The 24,564-nt window shown below is 40.0% G+C and overlaps 1 protein-coding gene and 1 pseudogene across 1 annotated transcript; one reads left to right on the top strand and one right to left on the bottom strand.

The window, feature by feature from the left end:
• Positions 1-3,633: 3,633 nt before the first annotated feature.
• Positions 3,634-9,177, top strand: LOC115151076 (DNA-damage-inducible transcript 3). Its single transcript, XM_029695037.1, has 4 exons — positions 3,634-3,800; positions 5,302-5,366; positions 5,925-6,143; positions 6,441-9,177. Exons 3-4 carry the CDS (start codon positions 5,988-5,990, stop codon positions 7,185-7,187), a joined length of 903 nt encoding a protein of 300 aa, XP_029550897.1. The 5' UTR covers positions 3,634-3,800; positions 5,302-5,366; positions 5,925-5,987; the 3' UTR covers positions 7,188-9,177.
• A 203-nt stretch (positions 9,178-9,380) lies between these two features.
• LOC115149834 (methionine--tRNA ligase, cytoplasmic-like) overlaps positions 9,381-24,564 on the bottom strand; it is a 34,267-nt pseudogene continuing 19,083 nt past the window's right edge.

Here is a 24,564-nt window from a genome sequence, read left to right as displayed (position 1 = left end):
TTACTCAAGTATGATAATTGGGTACTTTTTCCACGACTGTACTTAGACCTACCTCATACAAAATAACAACAGTCAGAGAGTCAGTGCAAGGTCTAGTCAAAGTCACAAGACAATAAAAAGTTGGTCACAAAAAATACATTTTTTTTAATTTTTTTTAAATATTAATATCACCCGTCATATCAATGTATTTTCTTTATGGATAATTTATTAACACAGTGGTAAACGTGTGATCCTTTCTTTACTTTGTTTGACGCAACTCCTCTTGGTATTACGTTTGTGACACATTAACCTAACGTAGCAGGTGTAAAAGAAATGCCTGAAACTAGACCCTTACATACTGGTCTTGACAAGATGAAAAAAACAGTTGCGAGAGGTTCTCTTCTGCACTGTTCAACCAATGCAATAAATGTGGTGGAGGAGTTAAGATGGAGTGTCGCGTACCACAGTATTGCGTACCACAGAGTCGTAATACCCATAAAACCTAGTGGTCAAGAAAGAAAATGGTTCCAATCGTTTTTCCACCATCCATTTTTCCTTCAAATAAGGTCTGTGTTTCGCGTAGGCTTACCAAGGCGTGACGTTTTGATAACCATGTAAATCTCTTTAGGACAAGGGGACTTTCATCAATATATTCGCCTCTGTTAAACCCCCAAAATTAAATGCTAATTAGCTGCTAATTTGGTTGTCATAAAGAATTACAAATGTCATGGTGATTTGGATGAGACTGCCGAATCGAGGCAAAGGTTAGAATCTCTGAATTAAGTAACTAATGTTAGCTAAATTGAGTAATTCATAAAATGGCTACATTTCTTTCAATTGACAATTCTGTCAACTGTCTTATGCAAGTTTTAAATTGACTCAATACTTGTTAGCAAAGGTGTCAGCTAGAGATGACGTGCAGGAGCTTGCAGGGATTTGTAGTCTTGCATGATTTCGACTTTGATGCTAATCAGCATTTTCGAATCAGAGTATATACAGCCAAATATATTGATAAAAGTCACCTTGTCCAAGGGAGATTTACATGGTTAAAACTTCACGCCGGGGTAAGCCTACACGAAACACAGCCCTTATTTTAAGTGTTTCTAAAATACCCTATGGGTAAAATGTACAGTGGAAAAACTATTGGCACCATTTCTGTTTGACTGCTAGGTTTTATGGGTATTATGACATCTCCACTGTGGGGCTCTATAGGTGTCTCCCCATTCTTATGCTATGTTCGTGTACTAGTCGGAACTAGGAAACTCTGAAATGTCTAACTTGCTAAATGGTTGTAGTTATACACGTGCCGCGTTCAACCAGTTAGCAAGTTGGAAATTTCAGAGTTTCCTAGTTCCGACGAGCACTTGAACGTGGCATTATTACACCTCAGTGGTGTCACCTTGTTAATGGTTAGAGCATTGGGCCAGTAACCGGAAGGTTGCTGGATCGAATCCCCGAGCTGACAAGGTAAAAATATGTCATTCTGCCTCTGAGCAAGGCAGTTAACCCACTGTTCCCCGGGCTCCGAAGACGTAGATGTCGATTAAGGCAGTCCCCACACCTCTCTGATTCAGAGGGATTGGGTTAAATGCGGAAAACACATTTCAGTTGGACAACCTGAAAGGGAAAGGTATCTCCCTTTCCCCTGAAAACCTTTCGGCCACTGAGGTATGATAAGAAAGGACTTGCCAAAGGCTAATGACATATTCATGTAGCTAAAGAAATCCTCTTATAAAATAAACACACTAGGCAACAAACGAAAAAGCTCATGATGTTTATTAGTACAATTTTGTAGTTTACTGATTTCTCTAATCCATCCCACCTTTTGATTCTCTTGTGAATAACATTTCCCAGTTTTGTTTAATTTTGCCTTTGTTTGTAAAACACCTTAGCAGCAATGTTAGTATTACTACATTATTATTGAATTGTTATTAGGCCTATGATTATGAGAATTACATATAGTATTTATATTATTATAATTATCAAACAAACAAATTAGATAAATTAAGGGAATGACATTGTGTTATAGTCTAAACTTGTGTTTTGCTTATATAAACACTGTTGCCCATTCCACCCCAGACGGTGGTAACAAAAACTCAGCCTGTGCCAACAACCCTGTGTCCTTTATCCCACTAATGAATACAATACACACGACACGACGGGACTCAATAAACATTAGACAGAAAAAAGTATTCCGCTCAACTACTCAGCAACAGCCCCTCAAGTCGTGACGTGGTAACCAAGGCTCCTCGCGCGCTTTAACCCTGCTCCTGGAGACAGCACGTTGAGCTTTCTATTCGCTACTCACGCACGCGACGCGTCTCATCCCACTTGGCGCTGTTGCCAGGCTTGCTGTTGCTAGGCTGATAAACATGGATTTAAACACGTATCTGTCCTTCGGAGTTTGACTATTTTGACGTGAAGTGTCAAAAGACGAAATGACACACGAAATAGAATAAGAAGTGAGCGATTATTTATTGTAATGAGAATGAGCATGTTGGCTTTAAACGGTTAACCTTAAATGTGTATTATCTTTTATCGTGTACAGTTGTAGCCTGTTCACGATCATCCTCGAAGCGATGCGGTAGAGGAGTTTTTGGGAACGCCCAATTTAGAAACTGGCTCTCGACATGTTGAATCTGAGCGTGGTGATGTTGTTTTGATAGCGCGCACAGGCACTCCAATAAAGGACATTTCTGAAATTAATATCCCAATGACATGATATTCCTTGAGAATAAACGTGCAATAAAAGAAAAACAAACAAACAATGAATTATTATAGGCTGTCACTTATTGCAATAAATAGGCTATATTGCGTTGTTTCCTTTGAGGGGGAAAAAAAATGTTGAAGTTTAATTGTTGCAGCAGGCTATACTAGCCTACTCTTGAGAAACAACACTATTTATACAGACAGAGCTACAGTTGGGGGATAGCAGTCGAACTGCAAAGCATTTCACATAACATGACACACACACAGACTTGATTAAAGGCCTACTGTACAATGTGGCCCCCACGCGCGTAAAGAAAACAATCGGTCCCCCAAAATACAGACACAATAGAAGCTACCAGAGAATTGTGGGATCAAGCCTATATCAAAAATTGAAAATAAAAACCACACAATTATTGGATTTACATAGAAAATAAGCCATTATTCCAAGCGGACTTGCTTTCTTTATTCTTTTCACTAGCCTATATAACTGAACATAAATTACAAATAGCCTGTAGTGTAATATGTGTAAGAAAAACTTTGCTTAGACATTCTAAAATATTCTTGCATAAGTGTATTTAAAAAAAAAAAAATTGTTAGAGCCAGAGAGAGACTTAAATAAAACATGTTCTGGTTCTCCCGGTCTTATCACTGACTAGAAATTTGTTGCCAAGCATTGCATCATTCCTTTCATGTGACTCCCATACGCCCCAAATTCGTCCTGGCCGTCTTATGACTGCATCACATCTTCAGGTCACATAAACTACGACGGAGACAACTAGCAATGGCATTTTAAAGCCCGCCTTTACTGTAGAAGATAATTACGCATTGGATGTCACCAAGCAAAATATTTTAGCGCGTAGATTATGATTGGACCATCTGGATGTCAGTAATTTCATCGTGAGCTAATGGTATGTTAGGTTGTGTAAAAAAAAAATCTCCACATTAAGTTCGGTTGGCTCACCTTATATAAACACCACCGGGAGTTTCCAAAATTCACATTCACTATACTAAGCCGAACAATGGTTAACATGAGCTATCACCAATCTCAACTAAAATATATACATACTCCGAATCCAAGACAGTCAAGAAAGCGAAATAATAAAAGAAAAAGGGTAAGTGGATTTTATACAGTTTTTAAGAGTTGTTGAATGTCTTCTACAAGAGTTCTAATTTTAATTTGGCAGTTGATCGTCTCTGGCTTTTCTTTAGAAATAAGAATGTGCATGTTTTGGCAACTTTCCCATGTCTGTTATAGGAGAGCAGTTGCTCTAGTTTAATTATAATTGACAGTTGTTATATTTTTATTCAAGATTCAGGGTGGGAATTTATCAGCTTATTTGACTTTGACCCCAAGTTGCGATCTCTCTACCGTGAGCTTTATCTCTCTATCAGAAGTGTGATATCCGTGACAGCTGACCTGTCAAACGCGTACATAACGATTTGCAAACTTTTGTTTCGGTTTTATTAACTTATGTAGACTACTGTTATCGAAGACAAAAGTATTTGTTTGACAAATGTATAGGATGTCATGCATCCAGATAGTATATAGGCTATGTGTTATGTTAGTAGCCAATGAAATAAAACAACCACTTATCTGCATTGACAAAGAAGAATAAGCTCGCACGTCTTGCTATTTTGAGTTCATTGATTTTCCTGTAGAATAGAATGGAACAGCTTTTGTGTTCCCATCCCAGTATTCTGTACCCATTGGAGGTGTCCGTTTTCACCCTTGCTTTTGTTTCACTCGTCCCGTACTTCGGTTCCATGACGTAATGCCTTGGCTTGGCTGGATGGACGGAGAGCGGGCTGAGACCACATCCGAGGGAGAAAAAAACATAGCCTACAGTTGCATAAATGTCACTTTTTCTGAAATGTATTCGTCAGACAATACATACACGAATAAATAGATACCGATCATACAAGTATTCGTCAAGAATTGGGCTGCATTTATTGATTGCGGCAGAGTTTTAAAGGTACTTTAAAACCAGTTGCTCTGACCACAATAACGACTTTGCTCGATGTCTGCTGTGGTCAGACAGCCATGTATTTATTTCCTGTCTTGAGCAAGTGGTTTCAAAGTACCGTTAACTATTCAATATTAAGGATAAAACTGTATTTTTAGACCAAATATTTTCTCCTCGGAAAATTGGATGTCAATTATATTTTTTCTTTTTCATGAGCTAGTGTAAATCGAACTAAAGGAAGGATGTTTGATAGAAATATAATTAATTGTGGACCTTGACAGACAGAGGGCGCCCTAGAGCACCTACGGAGTCTTTGTTTACATGAGGCAAATCAATGACCTTATTTTGTTGTGATTTTCCCTAAAAAATAGAATCAGAACGTGAAGCCAGTACAGTAGTTTGTCAAATTATTGTATTCGTTTTCTTGATAGAAAATCATTTGTATAGGCCTATTCAAAATTTGTATGAATGTATTGTCAGAAGGTTGTTTTATCAAGTTGACTGCATCAGCTTTAATTTGACTAGACATCTCTATGGCTGCTGTTATACAATATGTTCCTTTAAGCAAATTCTAACATCCCATCACACTGTATTACGTATTTGTTACAATAATTGCAAATAATTAATGTCATGAATTCTTTCTTTCTAGACTTGTTGGGACAAATTATCACCAACAACCAATTGCCAGACTTGATTATAAGAGACTTTCAAAAGGTGATTTGCATTTCCTCATTAATTCTTTTGATTTCTGTGTTGTTTTTACAGAGTGTTGGATGTTTTGTCTATGGATGTCAAGTTAACCTCATCATATTTATATTATATCAATGCATTTATTTTCTAGATTTTAACTTGATAATGTTTGAAGTTTAGTCATCACTACATCTCATGCTTTTGGCTATAGAATCCTATCATCAATTGATTCATGCAGTACAGCCATTGGTCCACAGAGTGTCACTATTTTACAATTTCATGAAAAGTGGATTTTTTTCACTAAATATAGAAATTATAATACCGGTACTTTGTTCGATTGCAAATTTTTCTTCAACAATTGATAATTAGAAACAACATGCTAACGTAGCCAGTTCTATTGCAGAGCTCTCTCACATAGCTTTCTTGGTAATATGTCGATCCCGATGTCTAGCCTACTGTATAGAAACCCCATAACGGTTCATACTAAAGATGCTATATTAAATAATTATTTCATCATTCTAAAACCAAACCCTCCTGTCTCGACATTATTTTAAAACCGGCTCCTCCTTTCGCCACCACCAGTCCAGGTCCAGTGTGTACCAGCGTGTGGCTGTGAAAGACTATCTGTGCGACTGAGTGACAGAGATGACTACCGAGTGGCTTCACCTGCCCCCTCCGTACCCCCCTGGTGTGGGGCCGCTGTGTGGTGCAGAGTTGGAGGCGTGGTATGAGGACCTGCAGGATATACTGGGATCAGACACGGGTGGGGCCAAGCTGACTCGCGCCCCTCCCTGCCCAGAGGTCAGTTGGGATTATATTTAGTATTTATTTTTAAATATTGATTGATTTATGAACAAAGTGATTGATGACTGATTGTGGGTTTTTTTTTTATCGGTTGTTCGTTATCCAAACATTTTGTTTCATCTTCTCTTCTTCGTCTTCTCTTCTTCATGATGCAACTCTTTCAAGAGCGCTGATGTAAGAAGGGTCTTTGACATAACCGCTCCTCTATTTTTTCTTCTCTTCTTTCTTTCGCTCTTCCTTCACTCTCTCTTCTGTCATTTCTTCTTTCTCCTCTCTCTATATCTCTCTTCATAGAAAGAGACAGAGTTCCTGGATGTCCTGGAGAGCTGTTCCCTGACATGGCTGACGGACGGGGTGGGGGTGGGGGTTGGAGGGCAGGCGTGGGGCGGAGGAGAGGGTGTCCAGAGGGTCACGATTCCGGAGGAGCCTCCTACCCATCCGCCCCCCGCTTCCACCGCCTTGTGTCTGAATACAGCTGAGGAGAGGACGGAGAGGCCTGGGGACAGAGAGGGAGGGAGAGATGGAGAGGGAGGTTCGGGAGGAGGGGATCTGTTACCCCCAGAGTTCTTTGAGCTGCTGAGTGAGGGAGGGTTGGGCATGGTGGACGGTAGCTACCATCATCATCACTCCAACAACGTCCAACAGCCTGCGTCTCCCTCCACTAGCGAGGAGGATGAACACCCATGTGTCCCCGACTCACCCTCCTGCTCCTCCTCCGCCGCCTCTCCTTCCCCCTCTCTCAACTGCTCTCCTCCTTCCTCTCCCGTCTCGTCTCTTACTAGCACCGCTTTCTCATTGTCTCGGCTGGGCAAACGCAAGAGAGGCAACTCTCTGTCCTTCCCTTCCGCCGGTTCGCGCTCATCCTCCTCTTCCTCTTCTGCAAAGAAGAGCAGGAGAGAGAGGGAGCAGGAGAACGAGAGGAAGGTGCAGGAGCTGACAGATCAGAACGAGAGGTTAAAAGCGGAGATAGACAGACTGGGAGAGGAGGTGCAGAGGACACGCAGAGCCCTGATAGAGAGACTAGTTAACACCAAGAAGTGAAGGAAGAAAAGCAAAGAGGAGAGAGGGATGAGAGGTAGCGGGATGACAGAAGTAACACAAGGCAGAACATAAACATTTGTAATAGCAGGTTCGCGGTGAAGGGTGAACTTTGGGGTGACCATGAAATGCATTTCTAGATGAGAGTTAGAAAGAAACCAAAAGATACGTGCGTGTTTCGAGAAGAAACTTAAATGTTAATTTTCTTCAAAACTGTATGAGAGAGAAAGAAGGAAAGTTAGAAAGAAAGATGAAAGAGCAAGTCAAAGGAAAACCATGGAGAGAAGGAACTGCAGCATTGCGGCAAACGCAGAGAGAGAGATAGACAGCATGTAAAGGAAATGGAGGAAACGGTTTAAATGGCAGGTGGATCATGCAATGCCTCGGTTGAGACGCTACAGTGTACTGTATGTATGTAGGGCTGGATTTTAGGAAGCACATTTGAACTAGATAGGTAGCAATTAGCGCCCATCACAAGCATTGTACGATTGTGTAGCTCATTCAGTCTACTGAAGTGCTCAGTTTGAAGTACTGTATGTAGGGATTTGTTAGAGTCAATGAATTGATTGAGGGCATCGATTCCAAAATTAAGAAATTGATCGGAAGCATCTATGAAGGTCGTTAACGGTTAACGCCCATCGCAAGCATTGCATGGGACTTGTTCATTAGGAATCAAATGGAATGAGAAGGTGGGTCTACCTGGACTCATCCAATAAGAAACGCTGATAGAGGTTTTCTGTTGCAAAACGCTTGAAAACGTTTTTGTTGTTGCGTGCCATGATGAGCTCGATCCTGATTATGGCGTTTTTTTTTTTGCTTATCCAACCTAGTGAAGTGTTCAGTATGAAGTAGGGATGATGAGTTAGATTCAATTGAGTGATTGAGGGCACCAGCATCGTTTCCAAAATGAAGGAATTGGTTGGAAGCATCTATCTATGAAAGTTGTTAACCAACACCCATCAGAACCATTCCATGGGTCGTGCTCATTCAGGCACCAAACGGAAGACCAACTTGGGCTTGTTCATCAACAAACACTCAATTACTTTTTCCGTTGCATGCCATAATGAATGAGACTGATTGGGCGTGGTTTAGATCATTCAGCCTAGTGAAGGGATTTGTATGAAATAGGGATGAGTTTGATTATTGGATTGATTGATCAAGGGCATTGGCATTGACTCCAACTTAATATGATATTGACTAATCACATAAAGGTGATATTTACCATTGCTAGGAGTTTTATTGAATAATCTGCCCTCGCAACCATCAGTGAATTGATTCTGAAAAACATAGTTGGGCTCATCCCTAGTATGACGGTAGAGTGTGGAACGGAAACGCGGAGAGTGCATTTCATTGTCACCCTATCCTTTATCTAGCCGGGTTAAATCAGACTGAATGCTGTGCGTACCATTGTTCCCCAATGAAACAACAATGAAACATAGTTAAATCAGTTTGGATCCCAGGCTATCCCTTATCTGCCAACCTCTAAAATCTAAGATTAACCCTAGAGGCTGAACAGAGGCCAGTAGAGATAATATTTCTTGCATAGTTTATGAGGAAATAGCTCAGGAAAGTTTGTCAGTACTCAGTGCAGTGTGAGTATGTGAGAATGATGATTGGTAGTTTTTCAATTTCTACTTTTGTATAACCCGCTGCAGCTTTAGTGTGTATAGATAGTTCTACACCTAGGACCCAGTTATTCTTCCTTCTACGCTGACCTTTTTCTATCAAATTGACTGAATTTGGAGGTAGTAATATTTACAATGTAGAGCTACCCTGATTCACCTATATATTTGATATAACCATGTTATATTGTAATATATACACTTTACTGTACCCATATTAATTTGCCATTTTATTATAAAAAATATGTATCGATTAGTGATTGAATTAGAGGAAACTAACATCCATGTATTTCATTTCTGTTGTTACATGAAACATTATATTGTATTTACTTTATAATATGCTCACATTTTCTAATAAATCCTTAAAACAATTTCAGTGTCTTGAAATGCTTATTTGAACGTACTCCGGTCAGTTGACGAGAGAGAAACGTGAGATGCGTATATATTAAGGTCCAAACGAATGCTTAGAAAACCATTTTTTTCTGAATTCATTTTCCACAGTATTTGCAAAAAGTTACTTGAAGCAATGCTATTTATTTGATTGAATAAATGGGTAAGGGGGATATTCAAAAATGTTTTTTTTTTTTTTTATAATATAACAATAGTATTATATTATTAAACATCTACCCAAACCTGACAATGATCACACTGACCTGTTCTGATTTCTGCATAGTGACACTAGATTCTAGAACTTTAGCCTGGTGGAATCAGCACGATCGTTGCCTTCACCATTTTATTTCACTTCACGATGGATGTGGTGCAGTAAAACAGAAAGGTGAATGCCAGCAGCTATCAGGCTGGTTTCTACCAGGCTACTAGAACCTTCTACTTTGAGAACAGATATGTAGAACTATTCTGATATACAGTATGTCAGAATATGCTGTAACAGTTTTCAATATCCCTGTCTTTGCTTACTGATCTGTCCTTAAAGCCTTAAACCTTTTCAATTCCCCCATTTGCCTCATAGCCCACATCACATTGTCTTTCATCCAGTCATAGACTTGTCTTACAGAAGTTATTCTCATATTTATTTCTTAGTGTATATCTTGATCCCATTCTCCATTATGGTAATTATTGAAATCTTACTTCCCTCTACTCTTATTTTCCTGCTTCTGTCTGTCTTCCTTCTCTCACTTCTTGCCTTTCGTAGGGGCAGGTTCGGGGTTCTTTCTCTCAGCCAGGGCTAACTGTTTCTTCAGTTCCAGTAGTTTGGTGATCTCTGCTCCGATCACAGCCTTCTCTGCCTTCTGGCCTTTTAGGGTCCTCACCTTCTCCCCCTGAATCAGAGACAGACCGGAGAAAAGGTTGTGTTAGACCTAGTCGTCATTGACAACTAGTGAATCATTACCTAACACCCAGGCTGTATCACATCCGACCGTGATTGAGAGTCCCATAGGGCGGCGCACAATTGGCCCAGCGTCGTCCGGGTTTGGCCGGGGTAGGCCTTCATTGTAAATAAGAATTTGTTCTTAACTGGCTTGCCTAGTTAAATAAAGGTAAACAAAAAAAATGAAATATATAAAATCTATTTCCCCTAGCATGGCACAGTACTGATTAGAGAAGAGGTTGTGCTAGACTCAGTTGTCATTACCAACTAGCAGGCTAAATCATTAACGACCACCATTTCCCCCTTAACCAGAACAGAGAAAAGCATAGAAGAGCTTAGACACAGACATCATTATAGAGATACAATATAATACTATACCGACTCGGTCGTCATTACCGGCTATTAAACCATTACATAACTGGCACATAAACAGATTAAAGAAGAGGTTGGACACAGAGAATCAGCATTATCAACTAGTAAATCATTGACTAGCAAGACACTTTCATCATAACCAGCCAGACTGTCGTGATTACAAAATAGTAAATTAGTAACTAAAAAGGCCCCTTAGTTCACACAAGGTGCCAAGCTCGCTGCGTGGTCAGGTGTAGATGCGGGTGAAAGTTAGCTGGGTGTAGCTGTTTGACGTTCTTGGGCGTATCATGTGAAGCCGGGTCATCAATACCAGCTAGACAGTAGTCATTGCCAAACTAGTACATTATTAACTCAAGCCAATCCATGGACACACTGACATGCTTTGAAATCCTATGGTTGCATGACCTTTCACATTACTAGACACTCAAGAGAGTTCTAATATTAAGGTATCAAGCTAAGATGAGACTTTACCATTTAAAGATGTCATCATAAAATGTCTGGGATTTATGTAATGGCGCATCTGTGCCAAAATAAATATAATGTTTTGATATTTGATCAGGAGGTTTAACATTGGGAGCATGTCCTTTCACGTATATTCTGGAGATGTCCCGGATGTCATACTAACAAGACATTTCTGGAGAAAATCATGTAGTATGTAACTGGCTTAGGGGACAATTATTTCATAATTTAATTGTTTCACCCCTAATTTGCTACACCATCTTACCTGTTCTGCAACAGCGAGTGTTAGCTCCCTGGCTCTCTCAGCGTCTACTCCGTTCCTTACAGCCTGAGCAGTGTTAGCTGGGGTTGGGGCGGGCAGGGTGTTCTTCGTGCCTTTCGTGGGGGCTAGTTCTAGGTTCTTTCCTTCAGCCAGGAATAGCCGTTTCTTCAGTTCCAGTAGTTTGGTGACCTCCACTCTGATCACAGCCTTCTCTGCCTTCTGGCCCTTCAGCGTCCGTACCTTCTTCCCCTGGAGCAAAGAAAGTAGAAGAGAAAGAGGTTTTGTTAAACAGTCACCAGGGACAAAGAAGTATCAAACATGTTTCAAACATCGGGAACCATTCCAGACACATTGTGCTTCCGATATTCCTAACATATCCCAATATTAGGACGTCATACGAACATAACATTTTTGGAAGAAAATCATGTACCATGTAACTGTCTTAGATTGTTTTATTGCTTAAAAAGAGGCCATCTGCAGCTGTTACATCCATTTTTAAAACTATAATTCCATATCATGGATGGTCAGTCCTTGCATCCATAGCTCGATCTATGAATTTGAGAGTGGTACATTTCTCCAGCCTCATCCTTTTTACTGAAACAGTGGCGGGAACACTTTTTAATTGTTTCAATTGTTGATTGCTCCTTTAAGGTCATTGTGTCACCCATAATTCACTTCACCCATCTCTCCACCATCCCACGGCCAATGTTAGCTCCCTGGCTCTCTCAGTGTCGGCTCCATTCACAGCAGCAGGGGCTATAGCTGAGACTGGTGCGGGCTGGGCGTTGGTATTAGTCCGGGCGGTTGATTTGGGCTGGAATGTAAAAGACAGGTTTCAGATTTTATAAGCAATTTTTCTCCAACGATCTCAGGATTACACTATTACATTTCACTCTCTGTAGTGACGCCTCTAGCACTGCGATGCAGAACCTTAGACCACTGCACCACTCGGGAGGCAGTGTTGCAGTTCTTGACACAAACCGGTGCACCTGGCACCTACTATCATACCCCGTTCAAAGGTACTTCCATTTTTTGTCTTGCCCATTCACCCTCTGAATGGCACACAAACACAATCCATGTCTCAATTATCTCAAGGCTAAAAATCCTTCTTTAACCTCTCTCTCCATCTCTCACGCTCTTCTCTCCCTCGGTTAATAGTTTGCAGGAAATATTTCAATATAACAGACACAATCGTTTAAATGTTTTTTGGGGTGCATCTACCGACGGCCTGTACAGGTCCGGAAAGATACATCCGTTGTTTTATTTTTGTTTTACTCTGCCTGCAAACACGCTGGATGATTCAGAATCCATTGAAGAGCTTGAACGAGTCACTTGACAAGAGATACTTACGAGCTCAAAGAAACATGTCACTGGATTCGGAGGATTCAAGCACTGTTCAGGACAACAAACCCAATCAACAAAACAAACCAAAGCCAAGTTGGCCAAGCGGTATAAACGACGGCATCAAACCATCCTCATGCAAGAGGGCGCGTGTGGGGAGTGGGGAGAGGTTAACGGATAGGGATGTTGACTTTTTGAAATCCATCAATGAAAGGCTTGCCAAACTTCGATATACTAAGAGAGGACACCAATGCATTATGAGCCAGTCTAGAATTCAGCCAATGTCAGATGTCAAACAACTTAATGTCAAACAACTTAAAGAAACCTTGCTTGATGTACAGTGTCCGATCAATGCGGGATAATCTGATATTTTCAGGGATACCGGAGAATGACAACAGCAGAGGCTGTGAGGACTCTGTCCGAGACTTTGTCAACTCAACTGAAACTGCCCACAGATGTTGTGCGTAATGTCACTTTCTTCAGAGTCCATAGGAATAGGCCACGGGCTATTATTGCATGTTTTGAACATTTTAAGCAAAAGGAAATGGCAAAGAGTAGGGGTAGGAACTCAGAAACACTGACTTTTGAATGAATGATCACTTCCCCACGGAGATCAATGAAAGGAGAAAAAAAAACTATATCCCATCATGAAGGAAAAGCATTGCCTGAATCGATGAGTCTCCTTGGTGATGGATACACTTTACGTCAACGGGCAACTGTATCAGGACTCTAGAGTAACTCCCTGGCTATTTTAATTCAATGTTCAAATCTGAGTTTGTGTGTTGTAGTGTATCATGACAACTTCAACTATAATGAATACATGCTCTATTGATCTCCACTTGACAAGGAAAGGGCTGCATATAGCTGAGGTTAATGTACTGTAGCCTTCCTAACAAAATACACAAGGTTTTTAACTTGGTCAACATAAATAATTTTCATATTTTAGCTTTGACCGAAATGCATTTGGATGCATCTGTAAATGATGGGCAAATTAACATTCATGGATATAGTCTACTTAGAAGGGACAGGAATAGGAATGGTTGGGGTGTAGCATTGTACATTTAGAATCATATACCTTTTAAGACGAGGGAGGACCAAATAGAGGCCCTATGGGCTCAAGTACATCTGCCTCACCAGGCACCCATATTGGTAGGATGTGTGTATAGACCTCTTAGCTCTAAGGTGGCCTATCTGGATGACTTGTGTACTGCGTTTGACCAGGCCAAAGATAGTAACAGAGATGTATTTATCTTGGGTTATTTTGATATATTTGAATTATTATGATACTTCCAATTTATAACTAAATTAATGAGATGTGCCGAGAGCTGTGGTTTGGAACAAATGGTTAATGATACTACCGTACTAGATCATCAACTAAGTTAGGTCACTGTTCGGACACGTGCATTGATCTGATCTTCTGTAATATACCATTGCAATGCTTAAAAGCCAGATCAATGCGTGGGCTGGACAGACCATAATATTGTGACCATAACCAGGGGTGCAATGCCGTTGGGGGTACGCCAAATAAAAATGTGATTCACATTTTTTTCCTTCACATTTTCAAACAGTCCATTTATATTTTCCAACGGGGCTATACATTTGGGTGAGGTTTTTTTCTCACCTGAGCAGCCTCGTTTCACTGCTAAAAATAAAATGAAACTATCTAGCATTCAGTGAAATAACAACACAATGTCAAATACAGGTAGCCTAGTCAAATAATTAACATCCAATCACATTAACCGTTACTCTCTGGCGGGAATTCCACTAACGGTCCGTAATGTAGCCAAACGTAGCTGCTGCTCATGTTGGTTTCTGCACTGATGGCGCAAAAGCCATGACAGGGAGACATAGTGGAGTGGTATCGCGCATGCAAGCAGTTGCTCCCGATGCCACTTAGGTACACTGCAGCATCCAGCGAAAGGCTCTTGCTGCCAAGGGAATGCCTGACTGCTTGAAAGACGTTTTGTACACTACTGTGAAAATGGTTAACTTTGTTAAAGCAAGACCCCTGACCTCTCGTGTAGTTTCTGCACTATGCAATGATATGGGCAGCGACCATGTAACACTTTTACAACATACAGAAAGAAGTGCGCTGGTTATCAAGGGGCAAAGTGTTGACACGTTTTTTTTGAATTGAGAGATGAGCTTAAAGTTTTCTTTACTGACCATCATTTTCACTTGTCTGACCGCTTGCATGATGACAAGTTTCTCACGACTGATGTTTTTTCCCGCCTGAATGATCTGAATCTAGGATTACAGGGACTCTCCGCAACTATATTCAATGTGCGGGACAAAATTAAGGCTATGATTAAGAAGTTGGAGCTCTTCTCTGTCTGCATTAAAAAAGACAACACACAGGTCTTTCCATCATTATATGATTTTTTTGTGTGCAAATGAACTCAAGCTTACGGACAATGTCAAATGTGATATAGCGAAGCACCTGAGTGAGTTGGGTGAGAAATTACACAGGTACTTTCCCATAACGGATGACACAAACAACTGGATTCGTTATCCCTTTCATGCCCTGCCTCCAGTCCACTTACTGATATCTGAACAAGAGAGCCTCATCGAAATTGCAACAAGCAGTTCTGTGAAAATTGATTTTAATCAGAAGCCAATGCCAGATTTCTGGATTGGGCTGCGCTCAGCATATCCTGCCTTGGTAAATCGCGCTGTTAAGACACTGATGCCCTTTGCAACCACGTACCTATGTGAGAGTGGATTCTCGGCCCTCACCTGCATGAAAACTAAATACAGGCACAGACAGTGTGTGGAAAATGACTTAGGACTGAGACTCTCTCCAATACAACCCAACATTGCAGAGTTATGTGCATCCTTTCAAGCACACCCTTCTCATTAACCTGTGGTGAGTTATTCACCATTTTTCGATGAACAAATAAGGCTTTATATGTAAGATGGTTAAATAAAGAGCAAAATTATTGATTATTATTATTTCTGCCCTGGTCCTATAAGAGCTCTTTGTCACTTCCCACGAGTCGGGATGTGACAAAAACTTACACTCATTCTTGTGTTTAATAAATGTATTGTTTAGTGGCAGGCTTACAATGATGGCAAAAAACAGGGGGTACGCAGCTGGAGGTTGAATGTTTGAAGGGGTACGGGACTATAAAAAGTTTGCGAACCACTGATCAAGAGGAACGATTTAAATCACGATACAGAATGTTTTATTGATTTGCTCACTGAGGTAATGGACCATCATGCCCCAGTAAGAAAGAGTACAGTTGGGGCTCGACTATCTCCATGGATTAATGATGAACTGGATGAGGCATTTTCTTAAAAGAAATATGGCTAAAGTCTTAGCAGCCAAATCAAAACTAGAAATTGATTAACAGAATTTTAGAACACTACGTAATTATGCAGTTAAATTAAATCCTAAGAAAAAAAACTTTATTTTACAAAAATTATTTTATTGATTGTAAAAATGATTCCAAAAAGGTATGGAATACAGTTAAGGGCTTACTTGTTACATCTATTTCATCAGGCCCATCTAGTGTGGAGGTTGAGAACAATAACAAAACTTGCTGATATTGCCAATCATTTTGCTGATTTTTTTTTTACAAAGAAAATGTATTTACTGAACGGTAATGTAAACGCCCATTCTTCCAAACAAGCGATTGTCCAAAGTCTACAAATGGTGTCAGTAGAGGTGTTAAACCTTTTGAAGTTATTACCCGATGGTAAATCTACAGGCTATGATATTATGGACAATTCTTTACTTCGCTATACTGTTCCCCAGATTGCAGCTCCACTGAAATACATATTTAATTGGTCACTGGAAAAGGGGATATTCATGCAAATGTATGGAAGCATGATAAACTGTGTCTAATGCTATGAATAATGGCAGGTTTGTGGGTGTACAATTTTTTTTATTTTAGTGCAGAATTTGATTTAGTGGATCATGAAATAATTTGGACTAAATTATTGCATTATGGGAGGAGGCAGCATTGAATTGGGTACAGTCATATCTAACTGATAGGAAACAGTCCACCTATATCAATGGGTCGTTTTCTTCACCTCATGCTTGAAACTGGGGAATACCGCAGGGCAGCTGCCTTGGTCCACTTCTTTACTTATGCCTTATCTGAAACTCAAGCTACTATATTTGCAGATGATACTACAATTTATACAGCAAGACAATCGGTTCAACAGGTACAGCAAGCTCTACAAATAGATCTGAGAAATATCAGGGAGTGGGTTTGCCAGAACAAACTTGTTTTGAACACCAAGAAAACCAAGGTTATGTTGATCTGTTCCACTAGGAATAGGTCAACACAGCATGGGATACAATTAAGTATGGGGGAGTACAAATTGAGGAAGTGGCAGAAACCAAACTACTAGGGGTGCAGCTAGACAACTGCTTATCATGGTCATCTCAAATAACTAATCTATGTATAAAAAATAAAAATTAAACTGCATGAATGATCAGAAGGATAGCTAAAAATGTACCGGTAAAGATTCTTTAGCAAACAACCCAAGCATTAATTGTGAGTCAGGTGAACTACTATTCTGTGGTCTGGGGAAATTCAACAGCAAGTGAAATTAGGAGGCTGCAGATCACACAGAACAAAGCAGCAAGGATTGTTTTAAGGTGGAGATGTGGTTCGTCTGTTGTAGTCATGCTCAATGCTCTTGGTTGGTCATCAATCAACAAGATGCTTATTTTATTTCACAATGTACACCATTTAAAACGGCAAAACTCCATTCACAACAATTTAATTGGTAAGAGACAGTCAGTAAATACTAGGAATAGATTGTCCACCATCTGTGTTATCCAGACAGAAAAGAGAAATATGCAAAATAACATTTATATTTAGAGCAATAAAGAAATGTCATAATTTATCTGAGCAAACCAGAAACCTTTCAATATATAAATTCAAACAATACTTTAGAACCATTTAAAAATAAAAAATTGAAAGGTTGTGCGGGACTATGGTAGATGAAGGAATCAATCTATATTTTCAGACTGTTAAGAGTATTTATCTGGTCAATATGTCAGTGTATTATGTCTGTTTGTAACAGTGTGTTATATGTGAAAATGTGATTGTATTATAAATTGTATTTTAATGTTTAAGGACTCTTGGAAGATTAGTCCAAATGAGATCTTAATAAAATGAAATCAAACCTGTCTCCTCCCCTTCATCTACACTGATTGAAGTGGATTTAACAAGTGACACCAATAAGGGATCATAGCGTTCACCTGGATTCACCTGGTCAGTCTATGTCATGGAAAGAGCAGGTGTTCTTAATGGTTTGTATACTCAGTGTACATTGTAATATAAAAAAAACAACTCACATTTCAAGCATGCACATTTAAAATGCCTGAATGGCTCCTAGGCAAGAAGATTAAACTGCTAAGAGGAGCTAAATATCATTATCATATCAAATATCATCGAATATATGACAATGCGGTTTCCCTTTGCCCATGTCCAATAGTCAGAGCTCGCTCTCCCTTTCCTCACCATGCCATTGTGATGCCAGGCGGGCAGAGAGCAGACAAAGTTCCCGGATCCCTGCAGCATGGTGGCGGTGACGATGGGTGGGCGTTGAGCCGCAGACGGATGGTCTGGGCAAGAGCATGACAGACAGAAGGCACAGCATGTTCACAGATACACCTGTCACCGTGCCCGCTCGCTGCCTGGAGGAGGACGTGGAGGAGAGAAGGGCATCAGTAATCAGAGAAAGAGAGAGGGGAACACAACGAGAGAGAGAGAACAAGATAGAGCGAGAGACAGGCCGGAGAGAAGAGAGACAGGAGAGAAAGAGAAATAAAGAGAGACGCAGGGACACAGAGACAGGAAAAAGAGAGACAGGAAAGAAACAAGAGAGAGACAGAGAAAGAGGGAGAAAGATAGTAGTGACACTGATGGTTTTACCACAACTCCCTGATTTATGAACTGTCCCAACCACAGCCCACAATATCAACAAGTTTCACTTTCCATTAAATTCAGCAGCTTGTAATATCCTTTGTGTGTGTATGGAGGACATTATAGACAGGGCCTAGAGACAGAAAAATGCATATTTTGTCCTGTCAAGGATTCTCAGGTGGATTATGCTTGTCTATCCCCTGCCCGTGCAATTAATCTTTTGGGCCACCCTGGATGTTGTCCCAAATCAAATATGGCAGCCATAATGGCATTGAATGAAGGTTAAGGCACCTACACTGAGTGTACCAAACATTAGGAACACCTTCCTAAAATTGAGCTGCACCCACTTTTGCCCTCAGAACAGCCTCAATTTGCTGGGGTATGGAATCTACAAGGTGTCGAAAGCGTTCCTCAGGGATGCTGGCCCATGTTGACTCCAATGCTTCCCCACAGTTGTGTCAAGTTGGCTGGATATTCTTTGGGTGGTGGACCATTCTTGATACACACGAGAAACTGTTGAGTGTGGAAAAACCCAGCACCTACTACCATACCTCGTTCAAAGGCACTTACATCTTTTGTCTTGCCCATTCACCCTCCGAATGGCACAAATACACAATCCATGTTTAATTGTCTCCTCCCCTTCTACACTGATTAAAATGCATTTAACAAGTGACATCAATAAGGAATCATAGCTTTCACCTGGATTCACCTGGTCAGTGTATGCTATGGAAAGAGCAGGTACTTTGGTGTAAGTTTACTGTGAATCCAAAATGGCCACCATAATGAGCTTTAAGGCCAGGGACCAGTTGCATGAAATATCTTAAGTACATTTACTCCTTAAAATGTACATACAATTATTTCTGCAACCTAAAAAAGTTAAGTGAAAAAGTTAAGGACGCCCATGAGGTACCTTAAAAGGGATACTCAGAGATTCAAATTCTTCGACTTACCCAGAGACAGATGAACTCATGGATACCAATTTTATGTCTCTGCGTACAGTATGAAGGAAGTTGATGGTAGTTTTGCGATCCATAGCATATGCTACTGTACCTGTAGACTACCCTTCACTGCGCTCACGCTAGTTAGCATTGGCTCGTGAAACTACCTCTAATTTCCCTCATACAGCACACAAAGACATAAAAATGGTATCCACGAGTTCACACACACAGGCCAGCACCTTGCTTAAGCCAGCACCTTGCAAACGCAGCCAGTATATCTCTGGCTGCGTTTGACAGGCAGCCCAATTCTTTTGACCAATCACATCTGATCTTTTCACATCAGATATTTTTCAGAGCTGATTTGATTGGTCAAAAGACCAATTAGTGAAATAAAGATAGGAATTGGTCTGCCTGTCTAAATGCATCCTTAGATAGTTTAACAGCTAGAACTGTGACAAAAGGTTAGAAGGTTAGAATAGAGAGGAACAAATCTGTGCGTAGTGGCAACTATTAAACTACCCTATCCATAGTGCTTTACTAACAGTAGTATTTCTCCTTTATAGTAATTATCCTTCTAAGGACTCTAGCACACCAATTAACAACATGTTCATAGGATCCTAGAGCCGGGGGCTGTGTGTTTGTGCTGAGTGATTAGTACTTTTTGAGGTCAGTTCAGTTATAACATTTTTTGTGGTTTTTCGCTTTCGATTAATTTTACTAGTCCTTCAAAGTAAATAAGGCATACTTTCAAGACTGCTTATTACTAACTACTACAACTATCAATCAGGTAGAGCTACGGTGCCCTCAGAAAGTATTCACATCCCAATTGACTTTTTCCACATTTTGTTGCGTTACAGCCTGAATTTTACATTTTAAAATGTAGATGTTTTGTCACTGGCCTACACACAATACACCATAATGTCAAAGTTTTTCAATAAGAAAATAAACCTGATATGTTTTGAGACAATAAGTATTCAACCCCATTGTTATGTCTAGCCTAAATAACTCCAGGAGTAAAAATGTGCTTAACAAGTCACATAATAAGTTGCATGGACACACTGTGAGTGCAATAATAGTGTGTAACATGATTTTTGAATGACTACCTCATCTCTGTACCCCACATATACAATTATTTGTAAGGTCTCTCAGTTGAGCAGTGAATTTTAAACACAGATTCAACCACAAATACTAGGGAGGTTTTCCAATGTCGTCTCGCAAAGATTGGTACCTATTGGTAGATGGGTAAAAATAAAAAAATAAACACATTTGAGCATGGTGAAGTTATTATCTTTGGGTGGTATATCAACACACCCAGTCACTACAAAGATACAGGCGTTCTTCCTAACTCAGTTGCCAGAGAGGAAGGAAACTGCTCAGGGTTTTCACCATGAGGCCAATGGTGACTTTAAAACAGTTAAAGAGTATAATGGCTGTGATAGGAGAAAACTGAGGATGGATCAACAACATTATAGTTACTCCACAGTACTAACCTAATTGACAGAAAAGAAGGAAGTGTCGTGACTTTCATTAATGTGATTACTTATTTATCAAATAATTACCTACTATGTTTAATTGTTTCCAGATTAAATTACTCATGTAACAATTAACTCATTAGGAATTTGGGACACCACGGAAGAAGTTGTTTAATGAGTTACCATCTCCCGAATTAAACTCAAGAATATATATGTTATATATTGATAAGTCACTTAATAATCATTACCTCATATCAGTCTCATTCTGAATGTCACAGACTTCTTGAATCTGCACAAACCTGAGTCTTACTGATCATTCCGTACCAAACAAATTGATTTGATTATTTATTTACTAACAAACTAAATGATAACACAGGATACACACACACCATATACGTTATTGATTAGAAACTTAATATGATGAAAACAAGTCCCTAGCGGACTAACACAATATGACACTTGTTACGAGCGTGAGTGAGTGAGTGAGTGAGTGAGTGAGTGAGAGAGAGACACAACACTTGGATACATTTGGGAGCTGTGCTCACAGTAATCCTAATACCCTGCCCCAAACTGCCACCTGTTTGGGTAAGAGGTAAATGCATAAATTAACGTGTTGAAGGTCTTCGTCGTGTATCTCTGTTGGACCCAGGCCTTTGTGAAAAGGGTTCCACTTTGTGAAAAGGGTTTGATTGGGCCTTCTCCTTAGTTCTTAAGTGTAAGGCTCTGATTGTCCACAAGAGATCACAATGTCCTTCTCCTTAGTTGTCTGTGTTTACTTTCACTCGATCTGGAAGAGTGGTCTTCTGAGGACAGCTAATCAGTGTCGATGATCCCCAGAGTTGTAATGAGAGCAGTGTAGTCGACGATGATTTGAAGGGAATAACCGGATGGTCCTACTTAAATTTACTTTCTTAGATACTGCTACTCTACCATAACATTGATTGTTAGAGGCTACTTTGTCGTCTTCAACTCGTGTTGCTTTTCAGGGTCGTGACCAATGGAGACCTAGCTGCAACTTGTGGTCCTTCTAGTCTGGTATGTTAATTCTTAACTCAATCGAGTATGCATTTGGGGGGAAAAAAGAGGCGTTTCCATCATACTGACATGCTCTCTGAGCTCCCTCGGGCGTGGCTAGTTAAGGCGCAAAACATCACCAAAAACTATGATCTGGTTAGAAAACTAAAATCATATTCCTATCCTAACAAAAATATTATCTTCATCTTTGATATTTCCTACACAGCGTAAAGGATGTAAACCTGATATACAGTGTGAAAACTCTTCAATTTACAATATTTTAATTATATCACTTTTATACAATTTTGAATGACATCACAAAATAGACATTAATTTCCCATATTCCATCTCTCATCATTCCCCACATTCAGATGTTGAAATATATTGTCCCAGTGTTCACTGTTGGACGATAGAGTTTTTGGGCTGCAAAACCTTCTGTAACAAAGAGATTCCATTCACCAATACCAGAGACCAAAAGTTGTCTGCTGCCTACAATTTACCATCGACGTGAGTTGTTATAAAACCCCCACACCAATCCCTCCTCCCCTCTGCGGGTTAGAGGGCTCTGTAGACGCTGATCCATTGTAACCTGATCTTTGGATACTCACAGGAGAGTCATGACAAAAGCCTGTACAGAATAAAAATATTCCAAAACATGCATCCTGTTTGCAACATTTCACGACTGCCGCAGAAGTCGGTCCCTCTCCTTGTTCGGGCGGCGTTCGACGTCACCGGCCTTCTAGCCATCGCCGATCCCCTTTTCATTTTCCATTTGTTTTGTCTATGTCTTACACACCTGGTTTCAATCCCCCAATTACTTGTTCATTATTTAACCCTCTGTTCCCCCATGTTAGTTTGTGAGTAATTGTTTGTCTTGTATACGGTCTGTTATTGTGGGCTCGGTATATTGTGTTGTATTTGTGATTACTTGAGTAAATACGTTGATTACTCATATCTGCTGTCCTGCGCCTCACTCTCTACACCAGCTACACACAGGCCGATTACACAACAAGGCATTTAATTAAGTAATACTGCAAAAAATGTGGCAAAGCAATTCACTTTTTGTCCTGAATACAAAATGTTATGTTTGGGGCAAATCCAATACAACACATTACTGAGTTCTACACTCCATATTTTCAGGCATAGTGGTGGATGCATCATGTTATGGGTATGCTTGAAATCGTTAAGGACTGGGAGTTTTTCAGGATAAAAAAAAAATACGAAATGGAGCTAAGCACAGGCAAAATCCTAGAGAAAAACCTGGTTCAGTCTGCTTTCCACCAGACACTGGGAGATTATTTGACCTTCAGAAGAATAAAAACCTAAAACACAAGTACAAATCTACACTGGAGATGCTTACCAAGAAGACCGTGAATGTTCCTGAGTGTCAGAGTTAAAGTTTTGACTTAAATCTGCTTGAAAATCTATGGCAAGATCTGAAAATGGTTGTCTAGCAATGATCAACAGCCAATTTAACAAAGCTTGAAGAAATTTGAAAAGAACAATGGGCAGACAGACTCACAGTTGTAATCGCTGCCAAATGTGATTCTAACATGTATTGAATACTTATCTATTCAATATGAGTGTTCTATTTTTCATTCATTTTTTGCAAATATAGAATTTCTCTTCCACTGTCATTCAATTATTTTGTGTAGATTGTTGACAACAAATTACATTTAAATCTATTTTAATCCCACTTTGTAACATAACAAAATGTGGACAAAGTGAATTGGAATACTGTGTCTATCCCCCTCTTCAATGCGTTGTGTACATTTCTCTCTCATGCGGTCTGTGTGTAGGCTATCCATCACTGTCCCAGCCAGGAAGAACAGGCGCAATGGATTATGGTCATTGTAGTTAATTGCCAATTTTCTGCACTGAACTAGGCTGAATATTTGCCTATTGAAAACTACAACTCCCTTAAGCCCAGAGTCCCACATAGTTCTTGACTTAATTTCTCTCATGAATGATGATTTCTCTCTAGAGAAATGGAGTGTTGAGCTCACCAAAAAAACGGAACTAAATGGATTCAAGTAAGAACCCACGTCAGACAAGTAGTTGTTTAATAACCCCATTAAAACGGAAGATAACATACACTAAGTTAACGGTGCCTTTAAATGACTTGGAAAATTCCAGAAAATTATGTCATGGCTTTAGAAGCTTCTGATAGGCTAATTGACATAATTTGAGTCAATTGGAGGTGTACCTGTGGATGTATTTCAAGGCCTACCTTCAAACTCAGTGCCTCTTTGCTTGACATCATGGGAAAATCCTAAAGATATCAGCTAAGACCTCAGAAAAATAATTGTAGACCTCCACAAGTCTGGTTCATCCTTGGGAGCAATTTCCAAACACCTGAAGATACCACGTTCATCTGTACAAACAATAGTACACAAGTATAAACACCATGTTACCACGCAGCCATCATACCGCTCAGGAAGGAGACACTTTCTGTCTCCTAGAGATGAACGTACTCTGGTGCGAAAAGTGCAAATCAATCCCAGAACAACAGCGAAGGACCGTGTGAAGATGCTGGAGGAAACGGGTACAAAAGTATCTAAATCCACAGTAAAATGAGCCCTATATCGACAAACCTTAAAGGCCACTCAGCAAGAAAGAAGCCACTGCCCCAAAACCGCCATAAAAAAGCCAGACTACGGTTTGCAACTGCACATGGGGACAAAGATC

The sequence above is a fragment of the Salmo trutta genome, chromosome 16 (assembly GCF_901001165.1).
Source record: "Salmo trutta chromosome 16, fSalTru1.1, whole genome shotgun sequence".
Classification (NCBI taxonomy): domain Eukaryota; kingdom Metazoa; phylum Chordata; class Actinopteri; order Salmoniformes; family Salmonidae; genus Salmo; species Salmo trutta.
Note: the sequence above shows the minus strand (reverse complement) of the source record. Positions and strands in the feature narration are given on the sequence as shown.